The sequence below is a fragment of the Cervus elaphus genome, chromosome 5, assembly GCF_910594005.1.
Source record: "Cervus elaphus chromosome 5, mCerEla1.1, whole genome shotgun sequence".
Classification (NCBI taxonomy): domain Eukaryota; kingdom Metazoa; phylum Chordata; class Mammalia; order Artiodactyla; family Cervidae; genus Cervus; species Cervus elaphus.
The window spans coordinates 121,758,396-121,775,587 of NC_057819.1; the positions used below are offsets into that span (position 1 = coordinate 121,758,396).

The following is a 17,192-nucleotide window of genomic DNA, read 5'->3' on the forward strand; positions in this document are numbered from 1 at the left end:
GAGGGAGAGTTCGGAGCCACAGGTGGGTGACCTGGGACCTCCACCCTCGTCTGCATGGCTTAAGGGCCACTCAACCTCATGCTTCGGTGGTCTGAGAGTGCCCAGCTGCTGGTGGGCAGTGTGACCGTGTGCCCCGGCCACATCACGTTGAATGGCCCACAGCTCTGTGTCACAGGGTTCTGGGGTTTGTGCTATGACAGCCCCGTTGGGTCTGCCGGTCTCCATGTTGTTGACCACCACCAACTTCCTCCAGGGCTCTGCAGCCTGAGGGCCAGACAGCAGGCCTGTGCTTCTCCAGACCCCACTCTCAACAAGGGTCAGGGGTAAACAGGACCCCAAGAGGGCCAGGGAGACTGCCCAGTCCTGTGCCTCTCTCTCCATGGACCTCACCTCAGAGAGGGAGACGTGGTGCCCAGACCTCTGGACCCAAAAGTCTTGCTCACCAGGTGCCACAGGTGTCCTCACAGAGTGGCCAGTGCGGGAATGTCCAGGGTGCAGACCACTGAACGATGTGAAGACAGCAGAGAGGGTCCCTACTGCTGACTTGCTGATGCAGCATGTGAGCGAGACGAGTGCTTCTGCAGGGGTGTGTCAGGACCAGCACCCCCATCCTTCAAGCCTCCGAGATGGCCCAATCTCAGCCTTTTCCTCAGAATGTGATATGGTGTTCGATTTATGCTCGCCTGGCCTTTCTCTTACACGCGTCCCTAATCACATTCCAGGGAACCCTGTGGGGGCTCGGCCAGGCCCTGAGCCTGTGCTCCCTGGTTACACCTTCAGGAACCCGGAAGTGGTCACTGGTAGGACCTGTGTGCCCACGAGCCCAGGTTATTACCTGACCCATGGACCCTTACTCCCGTGGGCATGATGGGTCTGGTGTCACCTGTGTCCTGTGTCCAGCTGCCTCATACGATCAGTGTCCCCTCCTAGCCTTACATCATGCATCTTGAGTGCGTCACCCTTGGCATCACAGTCCATCCTCATGGGTGGGGCCTCTCCCTCAGCTGGTGGGCCTAAGTCCAAGAACTGGTCCAGGTCTAGAAACATCAGAGGTGCTTTTCACATAACTGGAAATGGCACACAGTTTCCAAGCATTGAGAACATATTTTACATTGAAAGAATTCTGTGTGAAGAATTTTGTAACCAGCATTGACATTGTAGAGAGTGAGATACTTTTAGATCTATTGTTACCCCCACTTTTTTGTGTTTGGTTCACATGTGAAGTTACTTTTGGCGGTTCTCCACTGGAAAAGGTCAGTTTTCATTCCATTCCCAAAGGCAATGCCAAAAAATGTTCAAACTACTGTATATTTGCGCTCATTTCATGCGAGCAAGGTAATGCTCAAAATCCTTCAAACTGGGCTTCAACAGTATGTGAACTGAGAACTTCCAGAGGTACAAGCTGGGTTTAGAAAAGACAGAGGAACCAAAGATCAAATTGCTAACATCTGTTGGACAATAGAAAAAGCAAGGAAATTCCAGAAAACATCTACTTCTGCATCATTGACTATGCTAAAGCCTTTGACTGTGTGGATCACAACAAACTGGAAAATTCTTAGAGATGAGAATACCAGACCACCTTACCTGCCTCCTGAGAAATCTGTATGCAGGTCAAGAAGCAACAGTTAGAACCAGACATGGAACAATGGACTGGTTCAAAATTGGGAAAGGAGTACATCAAGGCTGTATATTGTCACCCTGCTTATTTAACTTATATGCAGAGTACATCATGTGTAATGCCAGGCTGAATGAATCACAAGCCAGAATCAAGATTGCCGGGAAAAATATCAACAACCTCAGATAGGCAGTGATACCACTCTAATGACAGAAAGAAAAGAGGAACTAAAGATCCTCTTGATGAGGGTGAAAGAAGAGAGTGAAAAATCTGGCTTAAAACTCAACATTCATAAAACTAAGATCATGGAATCCGGTCCCATCACTTCATGGCAAATAGAGAGAAGAAGTAGAAACAGTGACAGATTTTATTTTACCGGGCTCCAAAATCACTGCAGTGACTGCAAACACGAAGTTAAAAAGATGCTTATTCCTTGGAAGAAAAGCTATGACAAACCTAGACAGCATATTAAAAAGCGAGACATCACTTTACCAACAAAGGTCTGCATAGTCAAAGCTATGGTCTTTCCAGTAGTCATGTATAGATGTGAAAGTTGGACCACAAAGAAGGCTAAGCATCAAAGAATTTATGCTTTCAAATTGTGGTGTTGGAAAAGATTCTTAAGAGTCCCTTGGATTGCAAGGAGATCAAACCAGTCCATCATAAAGGAAATCAACACTGAATATTCATTGGAAGGACTGATGCTAAAGCTGAAGCTCCAATACTTTGGCCACCTGATGCAAAGAACTGGCTCATTGGAAAAGACCCTGATGCTGGGAAGGATTGAAGGCAGGAGGAGAAGGGGGCAACAGAGGATGAGATGGTTGAATGGCATCACTGACTCAATGTACATGAATTTGAGCAAGGTCCAGGAAATGGTGAAGGAAAGGGAATCCTAGCATGCTGCAGACCATGGGGTCGCAAAGAGTTGGACATGACTGAGCAACTGAACAACAACGTGTAAGTTCAAAGACCTTGAAATCTAGGGATATATAAGGAATTTGGGAAAAATATAGACTGTGTCAGTTTATCTTGTGAAGTGAAAGTCACTCAGTCGTGTCCTACTCTTTGCGACCTCATGGACTATACAGTCCATGGAATTCTCCAGGTCAGAATACTGGAGTGGGTAGCCTTTCCGTTCTTCAGGAGATCTTCCCAACCCAGGGATCAAACCCAGGTCTCCCGCATTGCAGGTGAAGTCTTTACCGTCTGCAACACAGTAAAGCTTATCTTAATCTTCCAGTTTGTCTTAATCTTAATTAAAACACATTGTCTTATGCTTTTATAAGGTTCTAGGTTAGGGCTTTTCTCGCTAAGCTTGTGTTAAGTGCACTGGATACTCTGTTCCAACAAAGGAGAAGCTTTTCTCCCAGCAGTGGAGCCGCTGTGCCTCCTCCCGCCCCGCATCACAGGTCTGCAGCGAGACCAGGGATTCAGGGCAGCCCTGCTGCACTAGATAAACCAGCTTGAGAAGGGCTGTTACTGTGGGGCTGGGTTTTATAAAAGTCATGACCTACAAAAATCTTGATTTGCAGTTGGCCAGTTGGTGGTTTTGTTGATTATATCATATAGTTTGTTTGGAAAGAATGAAATGAATGCTAAGTATATGTTTGTCCTTGGTCATTACTTCTTTAAGGCCATTTACAAGAAAGCCATTTAATTATGAGGGTGGCAGCTCCCATAAATCGTGCAGCTGCATATTCCCTGCAGAACTTTCTAAGATGGTACGTCAGGCGTTTCTCCAACCCCCTGCTGAGCATTTTGGAGCGGGGTTCCGCTCTGGGACAGGAGTTGGGTGGGGTCAGGGAAGCCGCTGTGTTTGGTCCAGGCCCCTCCCTGAGGGGTCGCCTGTGATGGGCAGAGGTGGGAAGCTCTGTATTCTCAGGACTCTGGAGGCACTGAGGATGAAGGTGGGAAGGAGGCAGGGATCATCCTGCAGAGGTTCAGGGCAGCCCAGAATTTTTCCAGCACATGTGGGCGGGTGCTTCCCTGTGGTCTTGGGACAGGGCGATGGCTGGACTTCCCTACATCCGGATGTGAGTCTCCAGGGGGCTCGGGAGGAGTCCTCGGTGACCTGGCCTTCGCCCACCCTGCCTGGTGGGTACATGAGGCAGGAGGCAGGCACCGCGGACCCGTCTCCATCGTCAGGTGACCCCAGGGCAGTCATCTCCCCTCTGCTCAGCGCAGCCTCATCCCGCGCTGTGGGGGTGGCTCCTGTGACCTCTGTCCACCGAGAGGCACTGACCTGGTCAGGCTGAGCGCGTGCCCGGGAATGGCGCAGGCACTGCAGAGAGGGCACGGCTGTCTGAAGGGGCGGGCAAGGAGCCCACGCTGCGTGAGGCTGGGAGGTGGTGGGTCTGCTGTCAGCATCTAAAGCCGGCGCCGCCTCACTTCTGGCTTGGTCCTCACCACTCCTCGCACACAGTGGGCACCGTCTGTGTACCCAGCAGAGGCTGGAGGAAGGAGGTGCAGATGGGGGCTTCACTTAGTCACACAGAACGGAGTCTGGTGGCCGGGCCCTGTGGTCCAGCTCTGCTTCACAGCAAGAGAGACTGGCTGAGGAGCCCCCCGGCCTGCAGTGCCTGGGGATAGGTTTGCAGGTGGGCTGTGGGGGCCTCTGTGTCCACAGCTGGCCCTGATGGAGCCTGGGGAGGGGGCGTGTTGCAGGCCAGGCATCCATCTCTGGGAATACTTGGTATTTGAGAGGTGGGGTGAGTCGGGAGGGGGAGAGGGTGACTGGGGGGCTGTGGGGAGGCTACAAGAGCCCTGCTGAAAGTGGACCTGGTCCAGTGCCCGGGAGATTTGAGAGGCAGAGGCGATGAGGGCACCTCCCCTCCTACAGTCTGGAGAGGTTTCTCAGGTTAAAAATCACAGTGACTGAGCGATGTTCTTCCACATCTGCCCAACGTTGATGTGACCACCACACGTGGACAACACATGTCTGTGTATTTAGGTTTCGTGTGGCTGCCCCCCACCCCAGTCACACCTGATACATACCACTCTTGATGAGTAAACACAGGTGAACCTCTTGGGAGCTAGGAGGGTGTTTGAATAGCCCTGTTTCCTAGTGGTGATTGTTGCCCAGGTGATTACACATTGATCTGTAAGTCATGATTTAGAAAAGATTTTTGATGACAAGAAGCATTTGGGAGTATGAAATAAAATAGTTAATCTAACTTAAAATATTAAAACACTGCCTCCATTCCTAAATGTACCCACTTTAAGTATTTTGAGGATTGGATCCATAAGGCAATTAGTCCTTAATGAAATCTAATTTTTGTTTACCTTTTAGTAATCTTTAAACTATTCATGAACATAAATTAGGAGCTACTTTCATAAATGTAGTTAATACAGTTTTATGCTTACATTTCCCCCCACCCCCACCCCTTATTTTTCATCTTCAGGCCGTGGTTCTGAGAGGCCTTGCAGCAGGGACCTTCCAGCAACACCGTGAGGACAGTGGGTGGGGAGGGTGGGCTGCCTTCCTCTCCGAATTCAAGGTGCAGGTCCTGGGCTTATTTTACAACTTCCTACTCAAGCTTGTTGTCTGGTTTGTTATGTGGGTTTGCAGTATCAGTTCTCATTTCCATTAAGAACTGAGGTTAGTGAAGTTTAAAAAATTCAGTTTCTGGGACTTCCCTGATGGTCCAGTGGTGAAAACGCAATGCTCCCAATGCAGGGAGCCCAGGTTTGACCCCCGGTTGGGGAGTTAGATCCCACATGCTGCAGCTAAAGATCCCATCAGCCACAACTAAGACCCAGCTCAGTCAAATAAATAAAAATAATTAATTTGTTAAAATAAATGTAAAAATTCAGTTCCTCAGTAAGAGCTTGTAGATGGGTACTGATCCCAGCAACAGCCACGCCAAGCCACCTTGCAATGGCACCCCTCCTAACTCGGCTACATGCCAGTCCCTCCCCCCTTTTTCTTTTTCTCTCTTTTTTTTTCTATTTTACTGACTTTTGCTTTTTTATTACTGTGTTCCTTCTGTATTTTATGTAATTGGTTTTCATCTTCTGGTTTGTGTTTTGCCCTGAGCCTCTTTCCTCCTGGTCCTCTATTCCGTGTTTTGTTTTATGATCCCACTTTACCTCTACTGTTGATTTATCAGCTATACCTCTTTGTTTCACTATTGTCCAGTGGTTGGCTTAGGGCCATGTGCAGTGTGTACCTTACCTTTATACTCTACCTTAAATAGATGGCAGCATCTCACATGGAGCATAAGATTACAAAATCACATCCTGTCACACAGTTCATGCTATAAACCCCACGATATTTGTTTTTATTTTTACCAAAATCAATTATCTTATAAAGAGGTCACACATGGCAAAATGTCTTCTGCTTTTACACATGTTTAACATCACTGCCACTTACCATTCCGTGTTATCGGTCAGATCGTCTTTTTTCCCCCAAAGAGCTTGCTTCATCTTTTTTGGTAATTTAACTCTTCTTGTGATGAGTTATTTTGACTTTTGGTTTTTCTGAAAAAGTCTCTTTTCCTTTAATTTTTGAAAGCTACTTTCATTAGCTGGCTAATGAATTCTAGGTTGAAGTCCTTTCTTCCTTTAAAGATGCCTCTCCCTGGCGCTTCCCTGATGGTCCAGTGGCTAAGACTCTGTGCTCCCAATGCAGGGGGCCTGGTTTTGATCCCTGGTCAGGGAACTAGATCCTGCGTGCCACAGCTAAGAGTTCACATGTTGCAACTTTAAAAAAAGATCCTGCATGATGCAACGAAGATTGAAGATTATGCATGCCACATCTAAGACCAGGCTCAGCCAAATAAATACAAATAAAAATATTTTTTAAAAAAGATCCCTCTCCCTTGTCTGGTTTCCATAGCTTCTGCCAAGGAGTCTGCTGCCTTCCTTATGTCTCTCTGTGTAATGGGTGTTTTTCTCTGACTGCTTTTAAGATTTTTTTCTTTAATATTAGTTTTCAGCACTTTGGTTATGATGTACAAACATAAGTTTTTTCTTTTTTTTTTAAAGAGGTTGACTCTAATGAGGCTTGGTTGAAGTTCTGGGATCTGTGGCTATAGCCTGCATCAAATCGGTAAAAATTTTTGACCATTATTTCTTGAAGCATTTTCTCAGTCTCCCACTCTTTGTGTTCTTTCAGCCTGTGCCTGTTGAGCACTGTGTATGGGCCCTGTCCTGGCGTGGCGTCCACAGCGGTCTGGCGTGAGGGCAGGGCAGGCGGTACAGGAGAGGAGCTTGGCGTCCTGCTGCAGGTGCCTCTTTTATGGTTTGCCTTTGTCTGCCCTGTGGCCCAGGCCAGCATTCTTTTAAAAAGTGTTAATGCACACAAAGGACTTCCCTGGTAGCTCAGATGGTAAAGAATCTGCCTGCCAATGTAGGAGACCTGGGTTCAATCCCTGGGTCGGGGAGATCCCCTGGAGAAGGAAGTGGCAACCCATTACAATATTCTTGCCTGGGAAACCCCATGGACAGAGGAGCCTGGCGGGCTACAGTCCATGGGGGTCACAAAGAGTCAGACACGACTGAGTGTCCGACTTTCACTTTTCACTTTCACAAGGCAAACAAAATAGCCTTTCATTCTTTGTAGACCAACACTCACATTAATTAAAGCCTCAAAGAACAGCCAGCCCCTGAAGTTCCAGCTTCATTTCATGTCCTCCTAGCCCTTCTCCATGTGAGACCCCACCCAGTGTAGTTCAGCCTTCCTCAGAGGCAGAGAGTGGAAGGTGAGGTTTGGGAAGGGGGCTCAGGTGTTCACTGCGGAAATAGCATAAGTCAGCCCATGTCCCAGAGAGGCCATGTCCGCCTCCCCTCACGGTCTGACTAGAAGTGTGTCTCTCAGCGTGGGCTGGGCTGTGCTCGGCTGGCCCACCACCCCCAGCAGCTGTTCATGACACAGCAGTGTGGGGCCGGGGCCCGGGTGTTTATACAGAAGTTAAGCCTCTTCATCTTCATGTTTGGGAATACTTCTGAAACAGAGGGTTTCTAGCTCACAGCTTTGATCCACATCTTTCCTTTTTTCTTCAAAACCTTTTCTGTTCAGCCATCAAATGCAAGCCAGTGTCAACGATACCAGAAAACAGATGGAATAGACAGTTAAAAATATATGCCTTGGTCACATCAGTCCTGCTGCCTCGCACTGGGCAAGCTGCTCATTCAAGAGCTGTTCTGATGTGTAACTGTGTTTAGTATGTGCTTGTAGGAGAAATACATAAAGGGTTCACAGAATTCAGTAATATGTAAAAAGAATACACGCCTATGGCCAAGTGTGTTTTATCCTAATCAGGAAATGGATGAAAGACATTTCTCTGGAGGGTCAGGCAGATGAGAAATAAGCCCCCGGAAGGAGGTTCAGCCTCATGAGCCATTGGGGATGCATGTTACAACCGCGAGTAACTGCACACACCTGTCGGAAAAGCTAGACCAAAACACATGACGAGGACACGGGGAAACTGGTCTCACATGCTGTTGTGGGGATGGAAGTGGTTCAGCCACTCAGGAAAACAGTTTCTTAAAACATGACATGACTGTATGACCCGCAGTCACACTCCTGGGTGTTCATCCCAGAGAAACAAAGACTTCTGTTCATACAAAAGCCCCTACATGAGTGTTTGCAACAGAATAATAGTAACAGCTTCAAACTGGAAACGGCCCAGGTGTCCTGTAGAGGGTTAAGCTGTGGAGTATTTTTCAGCCAAAAAAAAAAGGGGGGTGGACAAATCTCCAGGGAATCACCCAATTGCTAAAGGCTACACACAATGTGATTGCATTTTTGCAATGTTCTTGAAAGAATTATGGCATTGAAGTAGCAGGTTCGTGGCTGCGAGCTAGCAGTGGGGGGAAGGGGCAGGGCGGGTGGGGTGGGTGTGGGGGGTCGGGGAGGGGGGAAGCAGCCATACAGGCACCGTGAGGGGCCCCTGTGGCCGTGGAAACGCCTAGTGTCCCTGAGCCCAGTGGAGGCCAAGTGTTGGTTTTTCAAGATGTTACCATTAGAGGAAACCAAGTAATAACACACATGGGATCTCTGTGTGTTATTTCTTACTACCACACGCGAATCTACCATTTCTCTCTCTCTCTCAAGAACAGATTGAAAAACCACAACAAACAAGGACCTACTGTATAGCACAGGGAACTCTACTCAGCGTTCTGTAATAACCTGTATGGGAAAAGAATCTGAAAAAGAATGGATATGTGTATATGTATAACAGGATCATGAAACACAAACACAACAACAAAATTCAAGCAAAGTAGGCAAAAACCTTCTCAAAACTCTTCAGTAGCATAACTGCATTAATATAAATTAATCACCATGTGTAAGTGTTGTGTATATTAGAGCAAGTTTTAAGAAACTCAGATATCATGAGGTGACTTTTGCTCATTTCTCAATAAGGAAACTTAGGCAGTGATTTAAGTCAGCCAGCCACTCTTGACCTTCCTGACTGTGTTATCCGATGGTCAGGAAGGTGGGGAAGACAAAGCCTGGGGATCGGAGGTTAGTGTCATCTCCCGAGGCCAGCCAGCCTGTGAGAGCCTCACAGGACCCTCACCGAGGGGCAGGCTGTCTGCCACCCTCGGACACTCCAGTTGCCCTCCCCTGGCCAGAAAAGGGGAGAAAGGCCTCCTCCTGCTGCTGCGAGGGGCCCCTCCCTCAGAAACTGGCCCATTCTCTGCATCTGAGCCTTGGGGCTGCTGGTGTCTGAGCATCAGGACCCCTGATATCTGCGAGAGGGGCCGGCCTCTCTCCAAGCCTGCCTCACTAATGGGAGGGCTGGACCCTTTACCTCTGAGCAGTCTTAGGGATGTTTAAACGCACTGCAAGCAGATACCCGAGCAGAGCGTGCAGGGGGGCTTCCCTAGGTGTTGGGTGCTGGGAGTCAGCCTGCGAAGCTGCGGAGAGGGGATGGTGTCTATGGCCAGGAGGAGGGAGGGCTGGGTTCCAGAACCAAGAGCAGGAGGAGTGAGGAGTAGTCCGGCAGGGTACAGGAGAGGATTTAGACGGCAGCTAGCATGGATTCTTCCTGGGGCGGGGAGTGCCTGTCTGATGGCATCACTGTGGGGGCTGCTCTGGCAGCCTAGACAGAGGGGGGTGGCCGGGGGCAATGAGCTCTTAGGGCTGCACCTCTTGTTTATTTAGAAGCTGAATGGAGAAAGTTATGGAAACACGGGGCTGCCCCCAAGGCTGCATGCTTTTAAGCCCTGTTTGTTATTGTTTCACAGATTATCGGTTGTCAAGTGACGCGGGAGCCCCCCAACTCCACCGAGCGGTACACGCGGTGGATCAACCAGCTGGCACCTGACCAGCTGCTCACCCAGGTGCGTCTGCCGTCTGGGGGCGGGAGGGAGTTTCCGTGCTCTCAGCCTCTGTTCCTGCTGACTCCTGGGTGCCAGGCACAGTCCCAGTAGGCGCTGCCTGGAGGAGGAGGAACAGCGTTTCACAGAAGCCTGGCCTGGGAAGGAGCCAGAGCCAGGAGGCAAGTGCGGAGGGCCTGGCTCAAGACTGGGGAGCAGGACCCATGCAGGCCGGTCACACGGGCTGAGGTGGATGGAGGCAGAGGGCAGGAGGTGGGGGCCTGGGCAGTGCTGAGCAGCTGCAGGGGTGGGGGCATCCAGAAAAGGCCTGAGTTTCTAGTGGGGCAGGGCCACCCCTGAGCAGGGCAGCTGGAGGGGGCCCGGGTCTGGGGAACCAGCTGAGATGCGCTGTGCCGGAGGTGGACCTGGTCAGCAGGTAACAGAAGTCCACGGAGCTGGAAGTGGGTGTGGGCTCAAGTCAGACTAGAAACCACAGCAGGGCAGGGGGCTGGAGGAAGAGATCAAGAAGGGCCTCAAGGTCTCAGCCTGGGGGGGTCCCAAAGTCCGTGGGATGTCGAGGGGATCCTGCGAACTGACCGCATGTTGAAAGGTGTTAAGTGAGGATGAGAACCAAACATTCTCTCTTCGTCCAGCTTTGAAAATAAGCCACTGCCTTAGCGTGTCAGCACCCACTTTAAGCTCTGTAGCATGTCACCCCAAAACAGAGACCTAGAGTAGCCCTGGGCTCTTGGGGATGGGCCCAGGCCTGTTCTGTTTGCCTCCTGGTCCGGCCCTGGTTGCCCCACCAACAGAAGACACTTCAGACTCCATCTTGCTGGACAAGCCCCTCCCAGGACCTAACCCCCCAGGGCGGAAGAAATGTGCTCCTTGGGGTGGGGCGGGGGGCACATCAGAGAGGGAGGAGTGGAGAGCAGCCCCTCAAAGCCCAACCAGGAAGAAGCTCTAGGAGGCATGGAAATGTTCTCCCCCCAGTGAGGTGCTGGGGTCTGTCCCACATTGTGATTCCTTGAGATCCTGCCATATAATGAAGTGCTTTTTTCTAAACTCTGAGTTTTGAAAACTGAAATCTCAGTATAATGGAATGATTTATAATGATAATCAGCTTCTGAAATTAGAGCCGCTTATGATTCTGGCATCAAGCGTTCTGTTCACTGAACTCAAAGTGATGCTGAAGAAACCCTGAGAGTTGAATGGTGCCTGGGACCACCACGTCCCTCTTGTGGGCTATTTCACATAGTTCTCTGGATGATCCGAGTTCTTTACCCTTTCCTCTTTAGTTTTGGGTTTGCCTGTTGCTTCTGTTACCAAAACTGCTTCACCAGCTTTTAGGTTCTGTGCCGTTCGTGCTGGTCCACACACAAAAAAGTTCTTTTGCATTTGGATTTACTTTTCCAAATGAACTTTTTTGAGATGACTATTCCAGGAATGGCCCAATGGCCACAGGTGGTACACTCAGAACAGGTGGTGATAATAGATGCACTAGTAACAGGGGAGGGTGGTGAGGGCACTGGGAGGCTCGGTGAGTTTCCTGCTGCTCCTCCAGCCTTGAGGGCAGGAGGAGAGCCAGCGTGTGTCTCCCAGGAGCCGGCAGGGTCTCTGGTAGTGGTGGGAGCACGCAGGTGGATGTTGACAGTCACGCGGGACAGGGCCAGCTCTGTCCTGTCCGCACCGGGCGGCCCTGGTTCACCCACAGCCACACTGAGCGCCTGGTTGTTGCAGAGCTGTTGTGAGGCTGTCCTTCCCCTCTGAGGGGTGTGTGAGTTGGTGGAGCTCTGAGTCCAAGGCAGCTTCAGGTCTCTGAGCAGGACAGAGTCTTCTGTCCTCCAGGTTGTGACCTGAGCATCCAGAGTCAGGAAGCCAAGGGCTCTGGGTGCATACTCGCATCACCTTGCATCTCAGCTGGCATTTGGATAGGAGTTTGCAAACCATCATTGGCGCGTGGAGAATAAGCATCAGGTCTGGGACTCCTGTCACTGTCCCAGTCCTTCCGTCTGTAGAGCACGTCCAGCCCTCGGGTCATGGTTCTGGGATGTGCCCACCCTTTTACAGATGCTTTCTCAGCACACGCACTGCCGGTTTCAGAACAAAGAATTGCAGCCACTTCAGCGGAGAGCTAGTAAGAGCTTTCATATCCTAACTGGGAAATTAGAATGTCCCATTGCGTGTGAAAGTGCTGGCCGGTGGTCAGCCCCAGGGGCTTCTGCTTTAGCGCCCTCAGATGTGGAACTCTGCACCCGCAAGGGGTCTCTGGACACGCTCATTTCAGCCCTGAGTGTTCGAGGGTCGGCGAGTCGGTGGGGAGGTGGCCTCATGAGAGAAACTGCTGAGTCGGCTTCTGCCGTGTGCTGGATTCTCTGGGAGAACGTGAGTCACACGGAAACTATGTGACTGAATACTGAGGGTATAATTTACATGCAGCACACTCTCAGCCAGAATTACGAGTTCTGAGCCCAGGGCAGAGTTAACTGTTAAGCGTCATAGAAATAATTAAGGGAGGATCTTCCTTAGCAGTGTTTCTCTTTAGGAAGTTAGGGGAAATTAAAGTCTAAGGTCTCTCACGAAAGAAGATATCTCTATTTAAGCCATTTCTCAACTGTTACAGTCGCAGGAATCACCAGCACTCTGTAGGGTCATTGTTCACAGTCTAAACTGAGTCACGTTTGTGAGGTGGGGAGCAAAATACTTTGGTTTGATTTTTTTTTTAACTTTTTATTCTGTATTGAAGTATAGCCAATTCACAGCATTGTGATAGTTCCAGGTAAACAGCAAAGGGGCTCAGTCATACTTATTGGTTTGATATTTGTGTGTCTACTTGAATGTCTGATTAGATACCAAGTACAATGTTAAATCAGAGTTCAATTCAGTTGCTCAGTCATGTCCGATCTTTGCAACCCCGAGGACTGCAGCACGCCAGTCCATCACCAACTCCGGAGCTTGCTCAAACTCATGTCCCATCGAGTCAGTGATGCCATCCAACCATCTCATCCTCTGTTGTCCCCTTCTCCTCCTGCCTTCCATCTTGCCCAGCATCAGGGTCTTTTCCAATGAGTTCCAGTAAATCAGAGTACCATAAAATTAATGTTCTGCTAATTCCAAATAGACTAAAAGATGGCACGTAGCCTGGACCAATGGCCTGGGACCTGTGTCAGCCTGTGCCACCTGTTTCAGGCAGTGCCCACTTTACACCTTCAGTGAGAGGCCGTTCCCAACAGACCTGCACCTCCTGGATGTGGGTGTGGTGGGGGGGAAGGGGAGGCAAGGCCAGACTGCATCCTTGCCTCAGAGGCTGCCCCTGGAGGGTCCTGGCAGCTCCAAGGAGAGGTTGGGAGTCAGGGCAGCTTGCATGGGTAGCTGTGACCAGCTCTGGCTGCCTGGAGTAGGTGCTCAGGTTCACAGCGGAAGGAAGACAGCAGGTGTGGGTGTGAGGTGTCTCCCTCATCCCAGCCCCACCTGGTCCTCATCCTCCATGCCTGCTCCCAGCTCCCCTTGCACCTCTCTCAGGGATCCATGCTTCCTTGGTGTCTTAGCCTGCTCACACTGCCACCACACATACAACAGACATCTGTTCCTCACAGTCTGGAGGCTGGACATTCGAGGTCAAGGTACTGGCAGGTGCCTCCTGAGGCCTCTCTCCTTGGTGTGCTGATGGTCATCTCCTCGAGTCCTCACATGGCCCTCCGTCTATGCGCTTACTCACTCCCCATGACTCTTGGATCAGGGCCCCGCCCTTATGACCTCATTTAACCTTAATTCCCTCTTCAAAAGCCTCATCTCTGAATACAGTTTCAGGGTGGGGGGTTAGGGCTGCGGTGGACTTTGGGGGACACAGTTCAGTCCATAGCATTTGGACACCCTCCCTGTCTCTTCCACAGCCCCTTGTAGTCCCCTTGTCCTGGGCCCACAGGACACAGTGGCATGTGGACCAGGGCTGCACCAAAGGGAATGGCCCCCTCCCATACAGCCTCTCCTCTCATTCGTGGCCCCATGTGTTCCACAGAGAGGGTGTCACCCAGCTACCATTTCCCTGCAGTATCTGAGCAGCCTGACCATAAATGAGAAAAATGTAAAGCCCACCTGTCAGTGCTAATGTACAAACTCTCACTTTATCTAGTATCCAAGGACTCTAGACAAGCAAAATTTCTAGATGATTAAAGTTTACCTCTACCTCTGTAAGTACAGTCTCTTTACCTAAACCAGTGCTCCCCAAACTTGTTTGATCACAAAATAGCTCAAGAACTTGAAAACAATGCAGATTCCTCATCTACTTCCATAGTTTCTGATTTAGTGGCCCTGGAAATGTGCATTTATAACACACGCCTGAATGTTTTTGATAAAACTCTTTGAGAATATTATTCCTGCTTAGAAAAACTGCTTCCCTATAGATCATAGAGTCATTTTACAAAGTCTGCCCAATTTAAACTCTGTATTTTGAAATAATATCAGACTCACGTAAAAGTTGCAGAAATAGAGTCCTGTGTGCCCTTTACCCAGATCCCCACCTGTAATGTCTTACACACATAGTGTGATGTTCAAACCAGAAGATGCACGTTGGTACAACCCTGCTCGCAGGGAGTTCACGCATTCTTGGGGGGTGTGGAGTGTATGGCATTTCATCACACGTCTGCATCAGCACAACCCCTGCCACAGTCAGGATATGGAACTATCCTTCACCCCAGAGAAACTGACCCTGACAACAACCTATCTGTCCGCTTCACTGGAATCTTGTCATATGAGACAGTTGTATTAATGAAACTGTGGCTTTGTCATTCCACGTGATGCCTTTGAGATAACAGTTCATTCCTCTTGTTGCTGGAACGTGCCAGTCGTTGTGGGGCTGTTGCTAGAAGGGCTGCCATGACCCTCATGGACAGGTTTCACTTCCTGAGATGAGCACCAGGGTTGGATTATGCGGCTGTGTTCAAACTGAAGTCCGTCCGAGGCTACCCGAGCAGCTGCACCATTCCCCGTCCCAGCACTTGGTGTTGTCAGATTTTTCCTGCAGGCCGTTCCCAAGTGTCTCATCACTGCACTGCCTGTGTTTCCCTAATGGTGGCTTTCTGTGATCTTTTGCCCATGTTCTTATTGGACTATTTGTTTTCTTACTGTTGGGTTTGAGTTTCCTTGTGGACAAAAGTCCTTTGTTGGGTGTCAGTTTTGCAAGTACTTTCTCCTCATCTGTGGCTTTTCATTCATCTACTTGACGGAGCCCTTCACAGAGTCCAAGTTTTTAATTCTGGTGAAGTTCAACTCCTCTACTTTTTAAATAGATTGTGCTTTGGGTACCGATGTCTCAGGATGCTTTATGTAACCATAGGTCATGAAGATTTTCTCCTAAAGTTTTATAATTTTATGTTTTACATTTAGAGCTATGATTCATTTTAAGTTGTTTTTTGCAAAAGAAGTGAGCTTTGGATCAAGGCTGTCTTTTCTTTCTTTCTTTTTAGCTTACAAATGTTCAAGGGCTTCCACACCATTTTTGTTGAGAATACTAGCTTCCTTTGTAGAGCTGCTTTTGGACTTTGTCAAAGACTGGTTGGCTGTGCTTGCGTGGGTGTGTTTCTAGGCCATTCTGTTGTGTTGATCTGTGTGTCACTCCATGGCTACACTGTCCTAGCTATAGAGGAAGTTTGAGATCAGTTAGTGTGGGTCTTCCAACGTCATTCTTCTTTTTCAGAATTTTTGTTATTCTAGTTCTTTGCCTTTTCCTCTATGTGTTTTTTCAAACACTGAGCAGTTCTTCCGTTCTGAGCAGACAGTCGGTGTCCTACAGTTTCACTCAATTCTGACTCCATCTGCCTGGAGACAGCATCAGACGCCACAGATTAAGGGCTCTGCCCCCCGAGACTGCCTCACTTCAGCCCAGTCCCAAGCCCGGGCTGTCACCTGACTGGCTGTAAGTCAGGGTTCCCACCGACCCCCTCCTCTGTCAGTTAATTTGCTCCAGCCACTCACAGAACTCAGAGGAACGTTCATTTATGGCTACAGTTTACTATCATGGGTACAATGAAAAACACAGGAGAACAGGTGTGTGGAGGGGGGTCCAGAAGGGTCCTGAGTATAGGAGCTCTGTTCCTGAGGAACATGAATATCCACCCACATTGCGTGGATGGGGGCCTCGGAGGGTGGGGAACCTTTCATGTGTCACCCCATCACCCCTGCTTAACCACCAGGACTCAGAGATGATGGTCTTCCTTCCTTCTATCCCAACCACAGGCAGGTTCTGCTCTGGTCTGGCTCTAACCTGGATTCCCACTGAGAAATCTCGTGCCCAGCTCTTGCTGACTTGACACGGCACAATCCAGTGTAGTAAGATTTGTTTTTAAGTGGGGGAGAGTAAATTAGCTAAGAATATATTTGCTAGAACCAAAGATATGGGCAGTCAGATTAAAAGGGCCCTTGAGTATCTTGCCCAGGAGATGAGGAGACCTTGCCCAGGGAGAGAAGAATGGCAGGAACAAATGTAGTCGTGGATTTCTCAACAACTGCAGTGGAATCTATAAAACACCGGGACACAGATTTCAAAATTCTGATAGAAATGGTTTTGAATGTTGAATTCAAAGTCTAACTAAACTGTCAGTCATGTGAAAATACAACTAGGACTTTTTCACGTAAGGATTCAAAATCTTTGCTCCTGAAAAATATTTGTGTCCTTCTCAGAAATGTACTGGAAGACGCTCCATAAAATTAAGAAGCAAATTGAAGAGGAGGAAGATAGAAGATCTAGGAAGCAGGTCTCTAACATGGGCCAGAAGAAGCCCAGGCAGGAGTGGGGAGACAGAACAAGTGCTTCACACTCAAGGAGCATGTGTATGGAAACACTCAGGGAGAAAGGAAAATAAGGGAGAGGCAAAGGGGTGTGTGTGTGCCGGGAGATGTGACAGGGGGTGACCACACTTAAGCAGTTCCCAGTGCTTGAATGGGGCTTCCCTGGTCTCAGTGGTTAGGAACCCTCCTGCCAGTGCAGGAGACACGAGTTTGATCCCAGGTTGGGAAGATCCCCTGAGAAGGAAATGGCAACCCACTCCAGCATTCTGTCCTGGGAAATCCCATGAACAGAGGAGCCTGGGGGGCTACAGTTCGTGGGGCCGCAAAAGGGTCGGACATGACTAAGCAACTAAACAACAATAAATGCTTGAAAGAAGGCGCAACAGCAAAGGGGCAGAAAGGCACCAAGAAGAACAGAGAAATAGAAACACAGTTTCAGTTGAGGCAGATTACCTCTCGAATTGAGAAAGAGGAGAAAAGCAGCAGCGGGAAGTACCTTTTTTATTCTAATCCCGTACCTGCG

The 17,192-nt window shown here is 49.3% G+C and overlaps 1 protein-coding gene across 7 annotated transcripts in view; it reads left to right on the top strand.

Moving 5' to 3' along the window:
• Positions 1–17,192, top strand: part of B3GNTL1 (UDP-GlcNAc:betaGal beta-1,3-N-acetylglucosaminyltransferase like 1) — a 106,995-nt gene that overhangs the window by 45,087 nt on the left and 44,716 nt on the right. For 5 of the 7 annotated variants that reach the window (XR_006341345.1, XM_043905095.1, XM_043905097.1 and 2 more), the window contains one exon: positions 9,812–9,907. Coding sequence is in view for 4 of the 7 variants with exons in the window: in XM_043905095.1 (XP_043761030.1) it covers positions 9,812–9,907 (96 nt within the window). In the remaining 3 variants the exon portion in view is untranslated. Of the gene's footprint in view, positions 1–6,604; positions 6,669–6,734; positions 6,847–9,811; positions 9,908–17,192 lie in introns of all 7 variants that reach the window. The other 2 variants (XM_043905100.1, XM_043905101.1) reach the window with 2 other exon arrangements.